The 21,993-nt window shown below is 46.3% G+C and overlaps 1 protein-coding gene across 1 annotated transcript; it reads right to left on the bottom strand.

Annotated features, from left to right (window-relative positions):
- Positions 1 to 19,195: 19,195 nt before the first annotated feature.
- Positions 19,196 to 21,531, bottom strand: mafb (MAF bZIP transcription factor B). Its single transcript, XM_008117583.3, has one exon. The coding sequence runs from the start codon at positions 20,845 to 20,847 to the stop codon at positions 19,840 to 19,842; it is 1,008 nt and encodes a 335-aa protein (XP_008115790.2). The 5' UTR covers positions 20,848 to 21,531; the 3' UTR covers positions 19,196 to 19,839.
- Positions 21,532 to 21,993: the final 462 nt, after the last annotated feature.

Here is a 21,993-nt window from a genome sequence, read left to right on the forward strand (position 1 = left end):
CAATTTGCTTATTCCAATTACACCCACGCCAAAATTGCAAATACTCTAAAATATCAATAAATCGTTCCGTGCAATATAGCTGTTATCTTCTACAACACTGAAATTAGTTTCTGAGCATTTCTGTAGCATGTGCAGCTTCCAAGCGTGTGGCTCTGTAGTAGGCTGGCAGACTGTTTCATGCCTCGTTCAGAAAAAGCATATCATTTATTTAAGGTACCTTTTAAACAAGGAAGAAAAGCAAACGCAGACACCTTCTCTCTCCCTATATTCCATCCTTTTCCCTCTCTTACATAGAAGAGGCAAACAATGTTGGCTTTTGCAATAGGTTGTGTGTGTATGTGTGTGTTTGTGGATACATGATCTTTGTAGATATATTTAGAAAAAGGAAAAGGATATCTGCTCCACTGAATTCAATGGAATTTATTCCCAGGTAAGCATACATAGCTGCCACTTTATTATGGAGAATAATTACCATCACCCTCAATATACTGGTAAGAGTTAAACAAATTTGGTTCCAAAAGGTTGGAGTACACAAGACTGCATCCCAATCCACATGGAGAAGCACAATCACATCACAAGAACATATGGTGGTGGTTTTGAGCTTTCCAGTAGCCTCGAACAATCCAGGATTTTGTTGAAGGCTTTCATGGCCAGAATCACTGGGTTGCTGTGAGTTTTCCGAGCTGTATGATCATATTCCAGAAGCATTCTCTCCTGACGTTTTACCCACATCTATGGCAGGCATCCTCAGAGATTGCGAGGTTTGTTGGAAACCAGGCAAGTGGGGTTTATATATCTGTGGAATGTGCAGGGTGGGAGAAAGAACTCTTTTTAAATGATTTTTAATTGATTTCCAAAGTGAAAAGGATAAAAAGGCATAGCATAGTAAAGGAAAAAAAAGAAGAAAAATAAAAGAAAGATAAAAAAGAGAGCCTAGGGGGAAGTGTATAGGGCTAAGTGGGTAAAAGAAGGAGAGTTTGGGTAGGTTTTTTAGGGGGGTAGTGTAGGGATAGGGGTATTTGCAGATGTCTTCCTTCCTCTTCCTCGTGGGCCTGATTTGAAGGCTGTCTTGATTGCATTTTATTGTCAACATCTTCATCACATCCAAGGGACAGGATTGTCTTCCTGGTTTCTTATTATTTGAAGTAAATTTTTCATCTTTTCTTGTCTCATGTCATTTATCAGTTGTGACTAATCTGCTTCTGGTTTTCTTCTGACTGTATGATCATTCTTGTGTTAGTTTATCCAATTTCATAATCTCTACCATTTTTGTCAGCTATTCTTTACTTGTCGGGGGTTTCTTCTGATCTCCAATTTTTCGCAAATAAAATACTTGCAGAAAGAACTCTTGGCTGTTTGAGGCAAGTGTGAATGTTGCAAGGGATCACCTTGATTAGCATTTAATAGCCTTGCAGCTTCAAAGCTTGGCTGCTTCCTGCCTGGGGGAATCCTTTATTGGGAAGTGATCAGCTGGCCCTGATTATTTTTCATCTGGAATTCCCCTACACTGTAGAATGAATGCATCTACACTGTAGAATGAATGCAGTGTTGCACCACTTTAACTGCCATCAGTCAATGCTATGGAATCCTGAGATTCATAGCTAAGTGCCGGCATTCTTTGGCAGAAAGGGCTATAAACCTTGTAAAACTAGGGTTGGTGAAAAGTCATGAAGGGGTCCTATATATATTGTATATGATGCTATGACATTGAACGCCATTTAGGAGATTTGCATTTTCACGTAAAGTATATTTATTCCTATCTATGCTGTCTATGGGGAGCCCCCAGTGATGCAGTGGGTTAAACCACTGAGCTACTGACCTTGCTGACTGGAAGGTCGGTGGTTTGAATCCCGGGAGCAGGGTGAGCTCCTGCTGTTAGCCGCACCTTCTGCCAACCTAGCAGTTCGAAAACATGCAAATGTGAGTATACCAATAGGTACTGCTTTGGCAAGAAGGTAACGGTGCTGCATGCAGTCATGCCGGCCACATGACCTTGGAGGTGACTATGGGCAACACTGGCTCTTGAGCTTAGAAATGGGGATGAGCACCAACCCCCAGAGTCCGACAGGACTAGACTTAATGTTAGGGGGAAACCTTTACCTTTACCATAATGTCTATGAGCCTATGGTATTGTAAATTAAAAACAAAAAATAAAATGTAATTAAATATTGAAACCCCTTAGTGACTTTTGCCCCACATGATACAACCCACGCATAATTCCACAGCATTCTGCCATGGCAGTTAAAGTAGTGTCAAGATGCATTAATCCTACAGTGTAGAAATGTACCCAAAGAGAGTGCAGGAGTTTTTCTGCGGCTGAGCAGGGATTCAAAGCTCAGCGATTCAATCCTCAAACAACTGCATCGTCGGAGCTTTCAAAAAGGGTGTGTATCCAAAATAAAGGACAATACTTCCTCATGATGTCATTCATGGACTTTATAGGGGGTGGTGTCCTCTTCTGCTCTGTGTACGAAATGGGTCAGAACTTTCTGCCAAAGCATTTTTAAATGATATTTGAAATAGCTTTCGGCTTTTTAGAAGGTTGGCAGTTGGCAAACAGCAAAATACCTTGGTCAGAGGGTGAGCCCATGCTTTTTAGCCCCCTGATATACATGTATATTTCTGAAGAATTGACTAGAAGGAAGGAGATTCGGCAGCGTCCTCAGACTGTCCTCTCTTTTTCTGCAGCGTCCGGATAAGCAGAACGGAAAGGTGTCTCGACAAAAGGTGCCCAGGTAGGGCAAATTGTCGGTCGTCCTTGCTCTCCTAGGTCTGCAGAAGCGGAAAGGCGAAGGGGGGTGAGGCAAGGAGAGACGGAAAGGAGAAGGGAGGGGAGGAAACGGAGAGGGAAAAAGAAGAAGACAGAGAGAGAGAGAGAGAGAGAGCTGCCGGGCGGCTTTATCTGTCTCCTCTGAAACTTGACACCAAGCGCCCAGAAGAGCTTGGGTGACCTTGCTCTGTCAATCAGGCAGCCCCACCGCCTTCCTTCCTTCCTCCAGCGACGCGGGCAGGGGGCCAAGCGGGGAAAGAAAAAGCCAAGAGGGAAAGAGGGGTGTATATATGTATGTGTGTGTGTGTGTATATATATATGTATATGTATATGTATATATATATATATACGTTTTAGAACGTAAAACAGCTGGGGACGGTTATCTCGCAAGCCCGAGCTCATCCTTAGTAATATAGCCCAGCCAGCCTTCCCCGCCCCTGTTGCAGAGAAACACTCGTCGCCTGCATTGCAAAAGCGCTCAGAGTTAGGATGCACCTCCACTGTGGGATTAATGCCAAGGAAGGGACTGTGCAATCCTCTAGAGCAGGCGTGGGCAAACTTGGGCCCTCCAGGTGTTTTGGACTTCAACTCCCACCATTCCTAACAGCCTCAGGCCCTTTCCTTTTCCCCCTCAGCCGCTTAAGCGGGAGTTGTAGTTTTACAAGGCCATTATCTTTCCCTCCCATTCCCCAAAGGAATGTTGGGAAGCAAATCCCTCTCACCTCTGCAGGAGTCTACCCTACACCATGCAGCTGTGGACAAGTCTACATAAAGACCACCAAACACAGCAACGCCCAAACATCAAGGACACTGCAGAATAACTGAACCAGAGAAGTCAGCCATAGCAGAGCACGTGATGAACCAACCTGGACAGAGCATATTATTTGAGAACGCAGAAATGCTGGACCAGTCTAACAACTGCTATGTCAGACTATACAGAGAAGTCACTGAAATCCACACGAATGGGGACAGTTTCAACAGAAAGGGGGAAACCACGAAAATGAAATCAGTCTGGCTACCAGTATTTTTTAAAAAAAAAAAACTCTAAAATCAGGACAGTAACTAAAGAACAACACGCAGAAAACAGGGGAATTCCAGGCATGAAACAAGCAGGGCCAACTAACACATCCTAACAAAGGATCCTCCAGGCAGAAATCAGCCAGGCCTTGAAGCTGAAAGTGCTAATCAAATTGGCCAACTGCAATATTCACACTTGCCTCAAGTAGACAAGAGTTCTTTCTCCCACCCTGGACCTTCCAAAGATATATAAACCCCACTTGCCTAGTTTCCAATATACCTCACAACCTCTGAGGATGCCTGCCATAGACATGGGTGAAACTTCAGGAGAGAATGCTTCTGGAACATGGCCTCAATATATCTGGGCTCGGGTTGGTACACACACTTGCAAAAACCCTACAACCAGATCTTGTCTGCACTTGTTGGAAGTCCCAGCTTTGGAGGGGGGGGCGGATAAACAGGCTTATTTCCATGAAAGGGGTTTTTAAACCTCGAGGTTTCCATGCTTTACCTCAGTAAATCCTACTGAAGGTTTTTAATAGATTTTTTCATTTTCCAAGTAAGTGTGCAAAAATGATTTGGTGTACTGTTTCTTCACTACTCCCAATTTGGAGCTACTTTTCTTTGTAATGGTAAATTATACTGGCTCATCCCTTATTCAGCTAGTCACCCCTTCCTTCCTTCCCTCTTTCCGTCCTTTCTTCCCTCATTTTCAATTGCATTTCCTTGTTGTCTTGTTTAATGCTGGTTTTAATAATAATAATAATAATAATAATAATAATAATAATAATAATAATAATAATATATTGTTAATAGTTCCCTGCTCTGTCCTGAAGGAAGAAAAACCTGGAGCAATGCAAATCTCTCTACAGCCCTTAGCATTAGCTCTTGCAGAACTGGAAGATCAAACAAAATAATATAATTTGCACTGAATTGAGTTTTCTACTGCTGCACTCACACCCCAGAGTTTAAATATGACTGAGACCAACAATGGAGATTAGACTACCTAAGCTTTCTTCTCTCCTTCTTTCTCTCTGTCCTTACACTCACAACCTGTAAAGTTCTCAACCCGTAAGCAAAGCAAAAGAAAGGCAGACAGAAAGACATCCCAAACAAATTGGATTAGGTTAACTGATCCTTTCCTTAGAGAGAGAGAAAATTATCTTCAACCATGCAAATAGAAAGTGGCTTGCTGTTTGGGGAATACTACCAAAGAAGACAGGTGTTGGCTTAAAAATTGTTTTGTGAAAAGCAAGGGAAGTTTTCTTTTACTGTCTCGCTCTGTCTTGTATTTCTGTCAAGCACTAACCCACCCAGCCAAGTGCCCTGGCCCCAGGATGAGAACCTGCAGTTATATTTGTATAGTCTGGTTTTATGCATGTTGGAGAGGCATTGTGCCTAATAGTTTGAATCTTGGACTAGGACTGCAGGAGACCAGGGTTCAAATTTCCATTCAGCCATGAAAGCCCATTGGGTGACCTTCAGAAATGTCTCTGAATAAATTATCAAAGTCTAGGGGTTGATTTGAAGGCACTTAACAACAAATACATGTTTACCAGAGCTTGGAAATATGATATTTTAGAGACTACAATATCATGGGGAAATTGATCTAAAGAAATAGATTGGAAACATTGTGATCCATGTTGGTTGGGAGCCACAGCTGAAAACAAAACTTCTCCAAGTCATGTTTACTGATATACAAGGCTCCATTGAAACCATGTATGCTTGCTTCCCAATAAGTTTAGGATCATGACTAGCTTTTTAGACTTTCATCTCCAAAATAAATTGGAGAGCAAATAACCAATGAAACTACCTCATTGATCATTAATAAGAATAAAGGCCCATTTATTTACTTAGCATATTCATATTCTCTGTCTAACAAGGAACTCAAAACAATGAGCATGGTTCTCCCCATGCCCCCCCCCCTTTTTTTCTTTTTTTCTTTTTTGTTATAACCTTGTGTGGTAGGTCAGGCTAAGTGGTAGCAACTAGCCCAATGTTACCAATTGTGTTTCAAGGCTGAGTAAAGATTTGGACCTGGGTCTCCCATGGTTTGACCAGCAGGATATCATTATCTCAGTTTAACTTAAATAATGCTGAAATTTGTACTTTAATGAGGTATTTATGATTATCTGGAAGAGAGCCCTGTGCTGAACTACAATTCCCAAGACACACTAAGAAGGAAGACTAAAGATGAAATCAAGGAATCTTGGCAACTGTAATCCAGAAATATACACAACAGCTCTCTAGCAAAGACTTATATGCTAAAATCTCAGAACTTTCTCTGCTGAAGCCACAGTTATTAAAAGTGATCTCAAGCTAATATGGCTTTGTAGTGTATCATTTAATTCTATCAAGTGTATCCCTCCTGGCTCTCATCCACTATTCTGTCCCCATCAACCAAATCTCTATGAGAAGTTCTCAAGGAGGACATAAGTATGTTACCTACCACCACCATGCTCATGTTCACCTACTTCTAGCACTATAGGCTCTCCACTTTCATTGGGATTCATGGATTTAAAAGATTCTGTTTTTTATCTAGAAGAAAGCCTCTCTGCTAATCTCTACATCCTCCAAGATGATTCTATGGTCAACATCTGACAGAAAATAACCACAGGCTTGCCCTGGAGGACACTGAAATTCCTAGAGAGAACATATTAATTAAACCTACAAATAAGCAAATCCACAAAAATGAAAATTGCAACAGTGGAGGCCAGACTATACAATAGTCATGAATAGCCTTCTCCTCAAGCTGGTCTGACTTCATGTTAAGTTCATCCAATTTGTTGTCAATCACTCGTGGAATACAGATTAAATCAATTCTATCATATGATAGTGGGCAACAAGGTTGCCTTGGGGTTGCCAAAGACTGGAAATGGCTTGAAGGCACACAACAGCAGGCTTTAAAACTCAGAGGTGAATCTTTGGGCACATTTACTTGGAATGAAGACCCATTCTTTTTGATGCTACAAACTCCCAATTAAGTGTTCATGGCATTGCACACTTGCAACCCCTGTCCCTTTATTCTAGGTTGGAGAATCTCACAATTCTCCAGATGATGTTAGACTGCAGCCCCCCAGCTTTTGTTGCCATTGCTGGCTGGGGCAATTGGGAGCAGCAGTCCAACACCTGGAAGACCGTATGACACCCACCTAAGATTTATTCAACAGGAACATACTTCCTAGCAAACCTGTCATACAGGATCGCAAGCTCACTTTCTTGGAAGTAAAGTGAAGTTATTTGGATCAGACTATTCATTTGGAATTTTACACTCAACTCTGTCATTAGGCCGGTGCCTCAAGCAACCAGTTTTGAGTTAATGAAAACATGGTAAAATGATAGTTATTTCACAGATTGCTCTTGGATTTTTACTACCAAGGAGAAGAAAAGGTGCTTATAAGATTGTCCCCCTTCGATGAAAAAATAATTAATCCAGTTTAGGGTACTGTGCACATTTACTTGATGCAAGGAGTGCCATTTGCTGCGCTTCCTCAAGTTGCAAAATGTGTTGGCATGGCCCTCTGAGGAACCCCATCAGTCCTTGTGTCTCCTGCCACCCCAAGAGAAAGCAAAGAAAATTTGACTTCCTTGGCCTCACCTTCTCATGTGTAAAGGGATAGTAATAACTGTAATTATGCATTTCACAGTCTGGTTAGGTTTCTATTAAAACACGCCAAAATATAGCACTTGCACTGGTTAATGAGTCTGACACATAACTAGAGACCAGTAGCAGTGCTAAACTCTACCTGGACATTTGTCTCTTCCATTTAGAGAGCTTTAATCTAGCAATTTTGGTTTGGAATTAAAGGTAGGTTGCACTTAGTGATGAAGGAAAGGAATTCTATGTCCTCCTAGTCACCAGTGGTATAGTGAAGTGGGGATTCACAGGGCTGAAATGCCAGGATTTTTTAACAAATAGTAATTAGGACATCATTTTGTCATATGGAAGTATCAACTTGCTGGTTTATATTTATAACAATCTAATTTTTATGATATTACAGCATTCAATGGTGTGACAGACTGCCTCAGAGGGTGGTGGTCTTATTTAACCAGAGGTTGGGCAGCCCCCTCTCAAAAGTGATTTAGCGATATACTCCTGCATGGCAGGGAGTAAGATTAGATGGCCTTGTGGTCCTTTCCAGCTCTATAATAATATGATCCTATGAATCCTATGATCTGTCAATACCTTTAGACTCTTGTTTCCTTCTCAGTTTATCTTCACCTGAACATCAGGAAGAACTTCCTCACTGTGAGAGCTGTTTGGCAGTGGAACTCTCTCCCCTGGACTGTGGTGGAGGCGCCTTCTTTGGAGGCTTTTAAGCAGAGGCTGGATGACCATCTGTCGGGGGTGCTTTGAATGCGATTTCCTGCTTCTTGGCAGGGGGTTGGACTGGATGGCCCATGAGGTCTCTTCCAACTCTACTATTCTATGATTCTATGATTCTATGATTCTATGATTCTATGATTCTATGATTCTATGATTCTATGATTCTATGATTCTATGATTCTATGATTCTATGGCCACAATAGTTTTAGGGGGAACTGATTCTCTGAGCAAGAATTTGTGTTGTTGTTGTATGCCTTCATACTTTAATATGAAAGGAGACCCTATCGTGTGGTTTTCTTGGCAATATTTCCTCATAAGGGATTTCCTTTGCCTTCCTCTGGGGCTGAGAGAGTGTAGCTCAACAAACAGATTTCCATGGCCAAGCAGGGATTCAAACTCTAGTCTCTTGCTTCCACCTCCATCTCAAGCATGGTTGGTGGAGATGAGGGAGAGGACCTTCTCGGTGGTGGCCCCTCAGCTCTGGAACTCTCTCCCCAGGGAGATTAGACTGGCAACTACCCTGTCCACTTTCTGTAAAGACCTAAAAACATGGATTTCTGGTGCGCCTTCGATTAAGTAGTCTCACTAGATACTCTGCCCCAATTATAATTCATTACCAGCTAGGGCACTTTATCATTGTCCTTGCCCTATAGGTTTTAGTGTTTCATTGATATTGCTCTTCCGCCCCTATTTATGATTTCCCTTACACCATCCAACAAGCCCTACTCAGAGTTCTATGCACAAATTTTATCCTCTGAATGTTCAGTAATTATTACTGTTCAGGTTTTAAATCATTGTTTGTTGTTGTCTGATGTTGTTTTATGTGGCTATAATGTTTTAATTTTACTGATTCTCATTTTAATCTATGTTGTTCGGGCTTGTCCCCATGTGAGCCACCTTGAGTCCCTTCAGGGAGATGGAGGCGGGATATAAAAATAAAGTTATATATTTGTTGTTGTTGTTGTTGTTGTTGTTGTTGTCTCTAAAGTCATAGTCGAATGCTCAACCATGCTGCCCTACCTAACAAGAATGTATCATTATAAAATATTCCTATTGTAACCCAAAATATCTGGAAATAACATTATGAAAGACCCTGGTAGAGATCAAAACAGCTTGAAATTGTTGCCTATCAACATACTTTTGGAATGATTTGGGAACACTGATATATAGACAGTCCTGGTAAGGGCCTTCACTCCAAATTTTACCACTACACCCCCACCAAGTAGTACTTTGCTTTATTGCACTGCAATATTTCATCAGTCTTAGCTGTAGAAAGGTGCAGGAGTGGTCAAGGTCAATCTAGGCCTTGGTTTTTGTAGGTTATGTATAGGACCACACCATGAAGGTACAACATGCAGGAACTTCCATTCAAAGGTTGCTGACTTAGCAATCTTTCAAAACAAGGGACACTGAAAATCCTGTTTGTGATTCATTGATCCTCTTCCTCTCCGCCTCATCACCCATTCATGTTTACAGATCTGCTCTTAGTTACATTCAGGACTAAAGTGGGGCAGAGACAAGGAAAGAACAAATTAAAGAGCATTTGAATGACCGAAGAGAAAGTGCTCTTGAGAAAGTGCTCTTAAGACAGAATCAGTGTGAGCTGAAGCAAAGGGAGGAGTGATTGACCCCTGGCGCCCCTTGCTTCCTACTTTCCCTAGCCAATATTTATACTTCCTTGTCTACTCCACTTGCTTCCTCCATGCATAACAGTTCCTATTTCTGTTGCCAATCAATAGGGGAGAGGAAACGAATGTGCATGCAAGTCAGTAATGTGCAGGAATGAGAGAAGGTTTAGAAGTAAGTAAGAAGAGGCCTGGTAATAAATCAGACCCAACCTTCATTGGATTCATCCTTCTGCCTGGTTAGGAAAAAAGGAGCCTTAAAATATAAAAGTCCTCCTCTGAAGATGCCAGCCACAGAAAACCACCACAGAAGCAGAGAACTCCAGTGATTCCAGCAGTTGGGGTTTTTTTTTTATCTTGTCAGAAGTGAATTGTCCACAGTCTACAAAGTTGCCCAAGGGATCACCCTGTGGGAGGCTTCTCTCATGTCCCTGCATGGAAAGCTGGAGCTGACAGATGACAGCTTACCCTGTCTGGCGGATTCCCATTGTGCCACCGCAGATCCATTCCAGCAGTAAAAGCACTTGACAATATATATAAGTGATGTTGAAAGATAAAACTTTCTAGCTAGTGGGATGTTAGGAATCCATGCCTAGACCAACCTTTCCCAACCTACCAGGGTCTGGGACTTATAGTCAACAATAAGACACTAGGATGGGGAAGGATAAGTTACTGGAGGATTAGGGGTCATACAGCCTTTCCAATGTTGATTGACTGTAATTCCCAACCTCTGTCATCATTAGCTATGTTGGTTAGGAATTCTGGGAGCTTCAATACAACATCTGGAGGGCCACAATGCCCATCCCTGACCTAGAAGCCTAACTGGAAGTGTGGAAGAAACATCTTTTCAGTGCCTTTAATGCCAAGGAAGGGGCCGTGCAATCCTAAATATTATTGGACTGCAACTCCCACAAATTCCCAAGCCACCATAGCCAAGGACAAGAAATGCTGCGAATTGTAAAGGAGAAAGCTAAGTGTAAAGCTTTATACTGTAAGCTCTCCGATTCTCTCTTTCTCTGTCATGGGATGTATAGTTTGGAAATGTACTCACAATTCTGTACCAGACATTTTTCATGATTCAGAAGTCTGCAAGAGAACTGAAAGTTCAAACGCAACCTGGAGTCGTGTTAAAACAGAATCAAGCTGCCTAGCTGGGTAATGGAGTGAGTGTTGTCGAGTATGTGCAAAAATATCTTTCCCTCGCTTGCCCCAGTCGCCACCTCTATGGCATTTCAGCAGAGGGCCTCAAAACCTTCGGTTGACCACGGAAGGGTTGGCTCTTTCTTGCAGCGTGCCTCTGGAGAGGCGAGCCCCGCTCGATTCAGGCTGCATCGCAGTCCCTTTCCATTACTCATCTGCAAGGATCGTGGCTCTGCGCTTTGGTGCGGTTTGCCACTATCGTGTCTCCAAGCAGAGAACTGGGCCGGAGGGCGGGTGGGGAGGCCAGGTCAGGACACTGAGAGCGAATGGCGGCCCCCTCCTTCCAGCTAATCCCTGTGTCAACAGTTCTTCTGAATCCAAAGTGGACCCAGAGTGGTGCTCTAAGTCAACAGAGCTGGGCTTTCATTAAAACGCAGGCCAGAGAGGTTGTCCGAGGAGCATTAGAAACAGAGGGCAGAAAGAGCCTCCCCACCCAGGAAAGCGTGGGTCGGTGGGTCTGTAAAAGGACAGACTCCAGGCCTTGCCAACAGCAGCAGGCAGCGAGAACAGGCCGAGTTTCTCCTGATGCACAAAACGGGCTCCTTTCTTCTCATCTGGGCGTGCGAAAGGGGAGGCCACGAGAGCTTCGCTTCGCTGGCAAATGCATCTCCTTCTGTGGAAACAGACACCCGCCAGAGAAGGCGAGAACTCAGAAAAGTTGCCCTCCCTCTCCATCCGTCCTCGTTTGATTGAGACCCGTGTCCCAATTCCGTCTGAGCCGCCTTCGCCTCGGCTTCCCTTGACCCTTGACTCCTCTTTAAAACTGCAGTGCCAACGTCCTATGGGTTAAGGATTCTCAGTCAAGAGTTCCTCTGTTGCCTCAATAAACTGCAAACCTAAGAATTTCATAATATGTTGCCATGGCAGTTAAAGCGGACTCGAATTATGTAGTGTGAAGTGGCCCCATGGTTTTGAAAGGGCGCACACATACAGCAGGCCTAACCCACACGCACAGTCCAATAGGCATCACCTACTCCATCAGGGTTGTCTCCCTTTCTTTTCAACCTTGGTCATCCACACACACGATATACACGTGTTGGTTTTGCCGTACAAAACACGGTGCTCTCTCCATGAAAGCTATTTTTAAGAGGAGGGAGAATAAGAAGAGAAGGAGGAGAAGGGGAAGAGTGTTGGGTTTCATCCCTGAACTGCACAAGTCTCTTGTGTCATCAAGTCTCCAGTCCTCAATAAATAACTAGGCTAGAGACAGGGCTAAGCGGCGGATTCCTTCCCCCACATACCTATGCATGTTATGTTGCCCAAAAGGGCTTGTCTTTCCTCTTCCGACTAGCCACTGTCTACTCCCCCTTTGATGATGTAGTAATGTGATTCTGTGAGTGAGCTTCCTCTTTAAGTTTTATTGCCCTGGGATGACCACTAGGCCATTCGCCATTTTCCATTCTTCTGCTTTTCTTTCTACCTGTGAGGATGCACATTTTGCCTCTCTCTAGGGCCTTTTACCACTTTAGAAGGTGAGCGATAGCTCTAAGACCTTTTCTATCCAGAATGTATTTCTTTTACTTCAATAAATATCTTTGAACCTAAAGTTCTGACTCTGCAATCCTAAACTATCATAAGAAATAGGTTCCAACCTGTCAGTCCCCAGATGTTTTGGCCTTCAAATCTCAGAAATCCCAACAGCTGGTAAACTGGGTGGGATTTCTGAGAGTTGTCGGCCAAAACACCTGGGGACCCATAGGTTGAGAACCACTGAAATAGAAGCTTATCCCAGCTCATCATAGATAAGTTTCTGCTGGAGTTTACATGTGTAGTCTGCTATATTTATGGTGGAATCACCTCAACTGGTGGCTCAGAGGGTTAAACCACTGAGTTGCTAAACTTGCTGAGGGAAAGGTCTGCGGTTGGAATCCGGGGAGTGGGGGTGAACTCCTGCTGTTAGCACCTAGCAGTTCGAAAACATGCAAATGTGAGTAGATCAATAGGTACCGCTCCGGTGGGATGGTAACATGAGCACCAACCCCCAGAGTAGGATACGACTAGACTTAGTGTCAGGGGGAAAACTTTACTTTACCACCCAAGGTATGAGGGTTATTATGAGCCCAACAAAGAGGAGGAGGAAGAGGAAGAGGAAAAAGAAGGAAAGGAGGAGGTGGAAGAGGAAGGAAGGAAAAGAAGGAGAGGAGGAGGAGGAGGAGGAGGAGGAGGAGGAGGAGGAGGAGGAGGAGAAGGGGAGGAAGAGGAAGAGGAAGAGGAAGGAAGGAAAAGAAGGAAAGGAGGGAGGAGGAGGAGGAGGAGGAGGAGGAGGAAAAAGGAGAGGAGGAGGAGGAAGAGGAAGAATAATAATAACTTTTTATCGATTTATATTTTTAAAGCAAGAAACGGGAATTTATTAGTATCTTAAGAAATGAAAGCATCTCTGTGTCACGTTAAGCGCAAAGTTTCACTTCCCTCCTGCAATGGGAAACATGAGCTGGCTTCGGCTGAGGGCGGGAGGCGCTGGTTTCCCTCGTTCCCCGAGTCCCCGAAGCGGTGCCTGCCCTTCCGAGGGTGTCTCCGGGGCTCAGAAGGAAGCCTGGCTCCAAAGCCCAGAGGCCTGCGATTGCACCGAGGAGTGTGGGCGCCTCCCGCTCCCGCCCCGATTCACACGCCGGATACGTGTGAGATCCGGAATACTTGGGATTTTGAGTAGTCAAAGTGACGATCCGGGAGGCAGCTACCATCGCTTCCGTTCCCCCCTTTTTTCCCTTTCCCCTTCCTTTCTTCCCTTCCTCCTTACCTTCCCTAACTCTTTTTCTTTCCTTTCTCCCTTCTTTCCCTTCCCTTTTCTTCCGCCTTACCCTCAGATAACTCGGCCCAGCTTCCAAAAAACAGACCAACTTAGTTGTTGCTCCTAATTATAAGGCGAATTTGAAGTAAGCACTGGTTCTTTCATGGCAGGGTTGGGCAGACCCAGCCACCTTTCACCGAGCCTTCTTCTGCCCTGCCCTGGTTCGGGGTTTCTTGTGTTTTTCTTTGGAAATCAAAGCATGAGCGTAAGAGGGGCCCTTTTTGCAGCCAGGCCCCTGCCCTCCGGCCTTCCTTCCCTCTGGCACCGTTCCTCGATGGGAAGCCTCCACCCCCCCCCCCCCTCCGCTGCTCCCAGGCCTGTTTTCCTAAAGGGAGAGGGGAGCGGAGGGGAGGGGGTGTTGTTCAATTAGCTCCAGTGATTTATTCAATGCATGCATGGGAGGACATTAATATGCAATGGCAGTTCCCACGAACAATCTTCCTCTCCGGCCTTCCGACAGCCCGAGCGTGCCTCCCTTGGCAAGAGGGGGGATCAGAGGCCCTCCTGCGCCCCCTCCCCAACTTCTCTCTCCGGCAGGGTCTCTCTTGCTTCCGACTATTTGGGAAGCAGTGGGGGCCGCCTTTGGAACTTCTTCTCTATCCCATCCCTTGTTCTAGGACCCCTTTCTGACTCCATCTCGGACGGTCAAGTACTCACACACCTACTTACTTACCAACATAGTAAGATGGGAGTCTTTGCTGCTATCCCGGTCAGAATTATTATTATTATTATTATTATTATTATTATTATTATTATTATTATTATTATTATTATTGGTACTATTTAATATTGTATTATTGTTCCCTGCTTTTTTTCCTCCGGATTCAGACCCCAAACCGTTGAATTGATAGCCCAAGCGGTTGAAATATGTAAACTCCTGAATGCATGCTCACCTGCACGATGCACACGGAAAACCACACCCGTGTCGAGAGCGAAGGCCCACTGCTTTCTCCCTCACTGAGGCCCCTTCCACACAGCTGTTTACAATCCACATTGAACTGGATTATCTGCCTTGATATTCTGAGTTATATGGCTGTGTGGAAGGGCCTGAATAAACCCTATTGAGTTGAACAAATCTCAGACCTCCTTCCACGCAGCTGAGTAAAATCCCACATTTTCTGCTTTGAACTGGGATATATGGCAGTGTGGACTCAGATAACTCCATTCAAAGCAGAAAATGTGGGATTTTTCTGCCTTGACATTCTGGGTTATAGAGTTGTGTGGAAGGACCCTCAAACCCCGGCTTCAAAATCTGTCCAGACTCCACTTCTCAGAGAATAAGCCAGTGAAACTGACTTGCTGAGCATCACTCTCGTTCAATTCAGTGGGCAGAGAGGGGAGCCGGCCTGACTCTGGCGGCGGCGAATATTCTTGGGGCCTCTTGGAGACAAACGCGTGTAATCATAAGGCAAACCTTCGGAGTGCTTTACTGGAATTGATCTTGTCCGCTCAGTAAATCTACCAAGGTCAGGATCCGAGTTTAAAAGCACGGGAGGCTTTTATTTGGAAAGAGGGTCTCCTTGAAGTGTGGCTGCCAAGTCACTAAAACTTGTGAGCCTCGTTCACGCCTCCTAACCTTTTCGCTGACACGTTGCCACCGTTTCCGACGGTTTGGAGACTCGTCTTTCCGTGTCAGGGTTCGGGGATGGAGTGAAAGGGAATTGGAGAGGTTTGTTGACCTCTGCCTGCTTCTCTTCCGCATCAGCCAAGGCTCAAGGAGTTAGTGAAAGAGGGACGAACATGTCAAAGCCTGAAACGGCTCCCCAGCCGCTGAGCCAAGGACCCTTCGGGAGAGAATTCTTTGCCTCTAGGATAGGAAGAAAGGGGCTTTGGGGGACAGAGAGGGATGGGGAATACTGGCTCAAAACTGGAGGAACCAGCAGCTAATAAAGGCCCCCCTTCCCAAATCCCAAACAGAAAGGCTTGCCTTAAGGACGAGCCTTAAATCCGGGCGAGACATTTCCAAAAAGTTATGTACATTGTCCAGACAGGCCCAGGGGTTTGCAAACTTAACATTTTTTAAATCACACACATCCGCGGTTCGTTTTCCGGGGGTGGGGGGAGAGAGGTGGGAGGGAGCCTAGTGGTGCACTAGCTCGCTCTCTTTCTAACACACACACCTTAGAGAGACCTTAGAGGGACTTTCCCCACGTTTCCTAAATATTAAAAATGGACACAAACTCCTCCAACTCAGACCCAGAGCATATTAAATGGAAAGTGCACTCAAATGAAGGGAATGGATTTTACCAATAGTTTAATCCTCTCTGCAGGTGACAGGAATTGGGCAGGTTGATGGGAAAGGAACCTTTAACAGCCTCCTAAATTAAAGGGATTGGTAGCGTTTTGGGAGGTGCGGGAGAAGCTGTGGGACGTTTAGACAAGTGTCATTTTGATCCGAAGTATCTTTCCAGTGGGAGCTCTCTTTGTAAGTGTTTGGGTGCATCTATATTATAGAATTAATGCAATTTAACATTACTGTAGCTCCTATGGCTCAATGCTGTGAAATATTGCGAGTTGTAGTTTGGCACTCTTTGGCAGAGAAGACTAAAGACCTTGTGAAACTACAATTCCCATATTCCATAGCACTGAGTCATGGCAGCTAAAGTGGTTTCAAGCTGCATTAGTTCTACAGTGTAGGTGCGCCCCTTGACTTGCAAGTGAGTGTGTTTACATACAGGGCTCCTTTCACTTTCAGAGGAACCGGAGAACAGTGCTGTTCTAACTAATAGTCTATCTACTCTGTAGATTCCTGCAGTTTAGCACCACTTTAATTGACATGGCTCAAGATTGAAATAGTGGGAGTTGTAGCTTTGCAAGGTTTTTCGCCTGCTTTGCCAGATAGTGCCTTGCCTCACTAAACTATAACTCTAAGGATGCCAGAGCATTGAACCATGGCCATTTAAATGGCGTCAAACTACATGAATTCTACAGTGTAGATGAGTATTGAGGATATTTTCGCTGATGGTGAACTTGAGTTGCCAGCAGTGAAAAGCTTCAAGTCTATACGCATTTAGGTTGGAGTCATTGTAGTTTCAAGTGTTGTACTGACTTACTTCCAAGTAAATAAATGGACATAGGCTGGAACCACACGACCCTCTTTGAAGCAACTTGAAAACAGGGGAGGGATACCTTTCTCTTGAAGTCCTATAAAGGTCGCCTGACTGGATGAACTGAAATCTACAGAACCATAAAATACCTTCGTCCATATATTCAACCTGGGATGAAACTCTCCAAAGAAAATTCCACCTCCGGGACTCTAATAAGCAAAAATAGGAAACAATTTTAATAACCAGAACAACAACAACTCCAGAAACCAGTCCAAATAAAACTACAATAAGACCAAGAGGTTTTTTTAATAGTTTTCATATCATAAGCAGGATTTGAAATTGATCCCTTCAGAACTTGTACATGAAATAAAAACAATATTTCTTGTTATAGTTACTGCTGTTGCAACGCTGCGACTTCAACACAGTTGAATCCGTCAAAACCCAGAAGCTCAGAGGGGTATTTTTTTTCTCCTGATGCATGACTATTAATATCCACAATATTTAAAACAGCAAGCACCATGCTCTTCATTTATCACGATTCTTGGTATTACTGTTAATTAATAAACTAATAGAAACTTAAAATGCATCCGGCCAGCAGTGCCAGCAATCCCTAAAAGGAAACTAAAAAATAAAGGTTTTCATTTTGGTACTTTTGTCAGTGCAACGTAAAATCCTTTTACTGACCTGCAGGAGGAAGAGGAGGAAGAGAGAATAAAGAACAACAGGAAATAAAAACACAAAACGAGAAAAATCATAATCAAAGAACACCCATAAAAAGACTCCAAGCTATTAACTATTAGCAGTGGCTAGGAAATTTTGGCTGAACTCTCACTGGCTGCATGAAGAAGCAGGTTACACATTGCAAAAGAATATTTTTGAAAAAGCGAAGCCTGTGTCTGGAAAGCAAACTTTTTTTTGTCAAAAAAGTTGTTTTCCCTTTGCATTCAGGATTCATTCATACTTCGATACTTAATCAGCTGAACTCCAATCTCAACGCCAACAGGTGAAGAGCCGCTGGAAGCCTCTCTTAGGCTTAAGACATCCCAAGAAGCGGCCAATTGTTGCTGCGGGAAGGGAAGAGGTCACGAATGGGGGAAATCTTAGGCTCCAGCCTCATATCTTCCCGAGTGGGTGATAAAATCAGGAAGCCCAAAGGGAAGACGGCTGATGGGTTTGGTTAAGACCATCCTCAAATGCATGAAGTGTCTCTCTAAAAGTGTGTCTACATACGCAGTGGAATTGATGGAGTTTGACACCACTTTAAGCTATCATGGCTCAATGTTATGGAATCCTGGGATTTGTAGCTTGGTGAGGCGCCACCACTCATGGGAGAGAAGGCTGAAGACCTTGTAAAACTATAACTTCCAGGATTCCATATAACTCAACCATACAGTTAAAGTCCTGTACTGTCAAACTGCATTAATTCTCCAGTGCAGACGCACCCAAGGTAATACTCTAATAAGGTGATCAATTGCTACATTCACACCTGCCTCAAACAGACAAGAGTTCTTTCTCCCACTTTGGACATTTCACAGATATATAAACCCCAATTGCCTAGTTTCCAACAGACTTCTGAGGATGCCTGACATAGATGCAGGCGAAACGTCAGGAGAAAATGCTTCTGGAACATGGCCAAACAGCCCGGAAAACTCACAGCAACCCACCTCTCTCTTTCCCCTCCAAAGTGAGGTCCAGAGTCCAGATTTCTCCCTAACTGCCCTCTCAGCCTCTCCTTGAGTTGATTTCTGTTTAATATTAGGAGGGAGGAAAGGTTCCCAGCGGTTTGGCTCGGTCCTTTTCAATCCCAAGAAAATGAAAACTAGCCTTCTGCATCTAAAGATATCAAAAGTGTCACTTTGGGGGAAAAAGTGGACTGCATCTACAAAGTTCTTTTCTGATTGCAAAATGCCCAGAATCCCTCTCTCGCTTTTCTTCCCTTGTGGTTTATGCATTTCCCAGGGAATTTTGTAATAAAAAGGAGAAGAAGAAAAAAACAAAACAGCGACCAAAACCATCGAAAACCAGCCTGCTGAAATGTTCGTGTGTTTTGCCCTGCGCGGCTCGGCGTGGCCTTTATTTACAAGCTCCCCGCGGGCCCGATCCACCGACTGTCCCCACGCGACAAGCACGGGAGGAGGGGAGCGCCCGGTGGATCGGGGCCCGGCTTGAAACAAACAAACAAACAACAACAAAAATAATAATTATTATTATTTAGAAAAAGACATAGGAACAAACAGCTGCATGAACGGTAAGACGGCTTTCTTATCTCTAACTGATGAGTTTCCTTTTCCTTACTCAATGAAAAGTAAGCAAGCAGGAAAATAACAAACAGAAAAATTAAAAAAAAGGGGGGGGAGGGAAGAAGCAACTATGGTCAATGAGCAGACATGCGAAAAGTTGAAACAAGAAAATGGTACAAAATAGAAGTTACCATACATGTCCAGCATGCAGGATTAATATTTTTAATGCTGATTTTTCGTATTTTTTTTCTATATAATCAAGCAGGCAATAAAACCAAGAACACTTTTTGTTCTCTTCCCCACCCCACTTTTTCCCTCTTGCACGGAAACGTCCCGCGTGGGTTCTGTCTCTCTTTCAGGAGGCAGGCAAAACATACTGTCCTCTCTCTGTTTCCCTCTGCCTTTCTGCCCCCCTCTCTTTTCTTCTATCGGAACACAAAAGAAGAACTCCAAAGCGGATCATCTCTAGGTGGCTTGCCCGGTGCCCATCCCTTTGTTTGGCAACGTCCAGGTTAAAAAGTTCTACAAGCAAGCAATCGATTGGTATAAAACATTGGTGGGGTGGGTTCCTCTCTCTCTCCCTACTAACCAGTCCTTCCTTCATTCCCCAGCCACCTCTCACCTGCCCCGTCTTTCTCCCCCTCCCCCAAGTGCCCACTCAGACCTTCACGGGTCCAGTTGCTGAGGAGATCCCCCCGCAGTCCTGGGCCAGGGCCAAGCCTGCCACCCGGGAGGGTCTTCTTCCGACTCGGGGGGCGGCGTCAGAGGACGGGGGCGAAGAAGGGCAGGCGCGGGCGAAGGCTGGGCTGGCTGGGCTGGGGAGACTCACATGAAGAACTCGGGCGAGGAGGGGGTGTCGCTGGTGGAGCCGGCCTCCCGGAAGCCGTTGCCGGCCAGCTTCTCGCACTTGAGCTTGTAGGCGTCCCTCTCGCGGGCCAGGCGGCCGACCTCCTGCTTGAGCTGTTCCACCTGCTGGATGAGCTGGGTCTTCTCGTTCTCCAGGTGGTGCTTCTGCTGGACCCGCTTGTACCGGCAAGACTGGGCGTAGCCGCGGTTCTTCAAGGTCCGCCTCTTCTGCTTGAGGCGGATCACCTCGTCCTTGGTGAAGCCCCGCAGGTGCCGGTTCAGCTCCCGCACCGACATGGAGACCAGCTGGTCGTCGGAGAACCGGTCCTCCACACTGCTGGAGGAGGAGGAGGAAGATGAAGAGGAGGAGGAGGAAGAGGACTGGTGCTGGTGAGGGTTCTGGAGCTGCTGGGAGGGGCTGGGGACGTTGGAGGGGCTGGGGGAGGCCTGGTGGTGGTGGGGATGGTGGTGGTGGTGGTGGTGATGGCCGCTGGCGGCCAGCTCCTCGTGGGTGACCCCGGGGTACTGGTGGTGGTGGTGGATGTGGTGAGGCTGCGGCGGCGGCTGTTGGTGGTGGTGGTGGTGGTGGGCGGCGGCGGTGCGGAAGCTCTCGAAGCCCTGGAGCTGCTGGGGCACCTGGTGGGCGCCGATGAGGGCCTCCACGGCGTCCTCGGGGGTGAGGTTGAGCGCCTCCGGGTTCATCTGCGGGTAGGAGCTGGCCATCCAGTAGAGGTCCTCCAGGTGCGTCTTCTGCTCGGTGGGGCTGAAGCTGGGCGAGGAGGGCACGGAGCTGCAGGGGGTGCTGATGGGCGTGGAGGAGACCGAGCCCGCCGTCTGGGGGAGGCGCGTGCACGGCCGGCCCGAGCGGTCCGCGCGGCCCAGCGGCTCCTTCTTCACGTCGAACTTCATCAGGTCGAAGTCGTTGACGTACTCCATGGCCAGCGGGCTGGTGGGCAAGTCGGGGCCAATACTCAGCTCGCCAGCCATCGCGCTGGGCCCGCGGGGAGGAGAGGCGCCTCGCTCCCGGCCGGCGGCGAGGAGGAGGAGGAGGAGGAAAGGGGGAGACGCCGCTTCACCGCCTCACTCCAGCCTCCAACCCTCCCCGGGCCCGTCCCGCCGAAGAAACTTTCTCCTCCTCCCGCTCCTCAGTCCCGGGACCCCCCCAGGTCCCCCAAAGCGGCGCTTCTTTTCTCTTCGAGGCAAAAGAGAAAGCGGGGTGCAAGCCAAAGCAGCCGCGCGCCGCCCCACCTTGTCTTCTCTTCTCTTGCCAAAAGGGAGAGAAATCCTGCGAGGAGCGCGATTCTGGCTTCAGCCTTTTCCCGGGAGGGAGGCGATCTCTGCAGCCACCAAGACGACAAGACGAGCCCGCCTCTCGCCCCCGTTTGTAAGTCCTTGGCTTTGTTCCCTTGGAAGAGCAACTTTGGCGCTTTCCTTGGTTGGAGAAATGAAGCCGAGTGGGGGCCAAAGGGGCGAGAGCTGGAAGGAGAGGAAGAAGGAAGAAGGAAGGGGAAAGCAGCCAGCGAAGGAACTCGGGAGGCGCCTGCTCTTTCCCGGTCTCAATCTCTCTCTATCATTCTCTCTCTCTCTCTCTCTCTCTCTCTCTCTCTCTCTCTCTCTCTCTCTCTCTCTCTCTCTGTCCTCCAGCGCGGAGTGAACAGCTGTGATTCGCCGAGCCGCCCTCCTCGGCTTCTTTATATTGCTTTTCTTCGGTGACACTCGGGCGAAAGAGGCGGGGCCGGCGGGGCGCGTCGACCAACCGCGGCTCCGGACGCGGAGTTCCTGGGGTAGCCGGAGGGGGCGGGGCCAGCGAGGGAGAGTGACAGCCGGTCAGCTGACGGAGCAGCTGGAGAGAGACCCAGGCCCGACACAGAGAAGAGGCGGAGAGGCAGGCAGGCAGGCGGCCAGGCAGAGTGGCTCCCTCCTTCCTTCCTTCCTTCCTTCCTTCCTTCCTTCCTTCCTTCCTTCCTTCCTTCCTTCCTTCCTTCCTTCCAGGGCTGCCACCCATCTCCCTAGGCCTTCCCCCACTTCCTTTACCCTCCTGCCATTCCGGTTGCCAAAGAGAAAACCCAGAGACAAAGAAAAGAAAGAAAGAGGGGGGGGGGGGAGAGAGAGAGAGAGAGAGAGAGAGAGAGA

The sequence above is a fragment of the Anolis carolinensis genome, chromosome 4 (genome assembly GCF_035594765.1).
Source record: "Anolis carolinensis isolate JA03-04 chromosome 4, rAnoCar3.1.pri, whole genome shotgun sequence".
Classification (NCBI taxonomy): domain Eukaryota; kingdom Metazoa; phylum Chordata; class Lepidosauria; order Squamata; family Dactyloidae; genus Anolis; species Anolis carolinensis.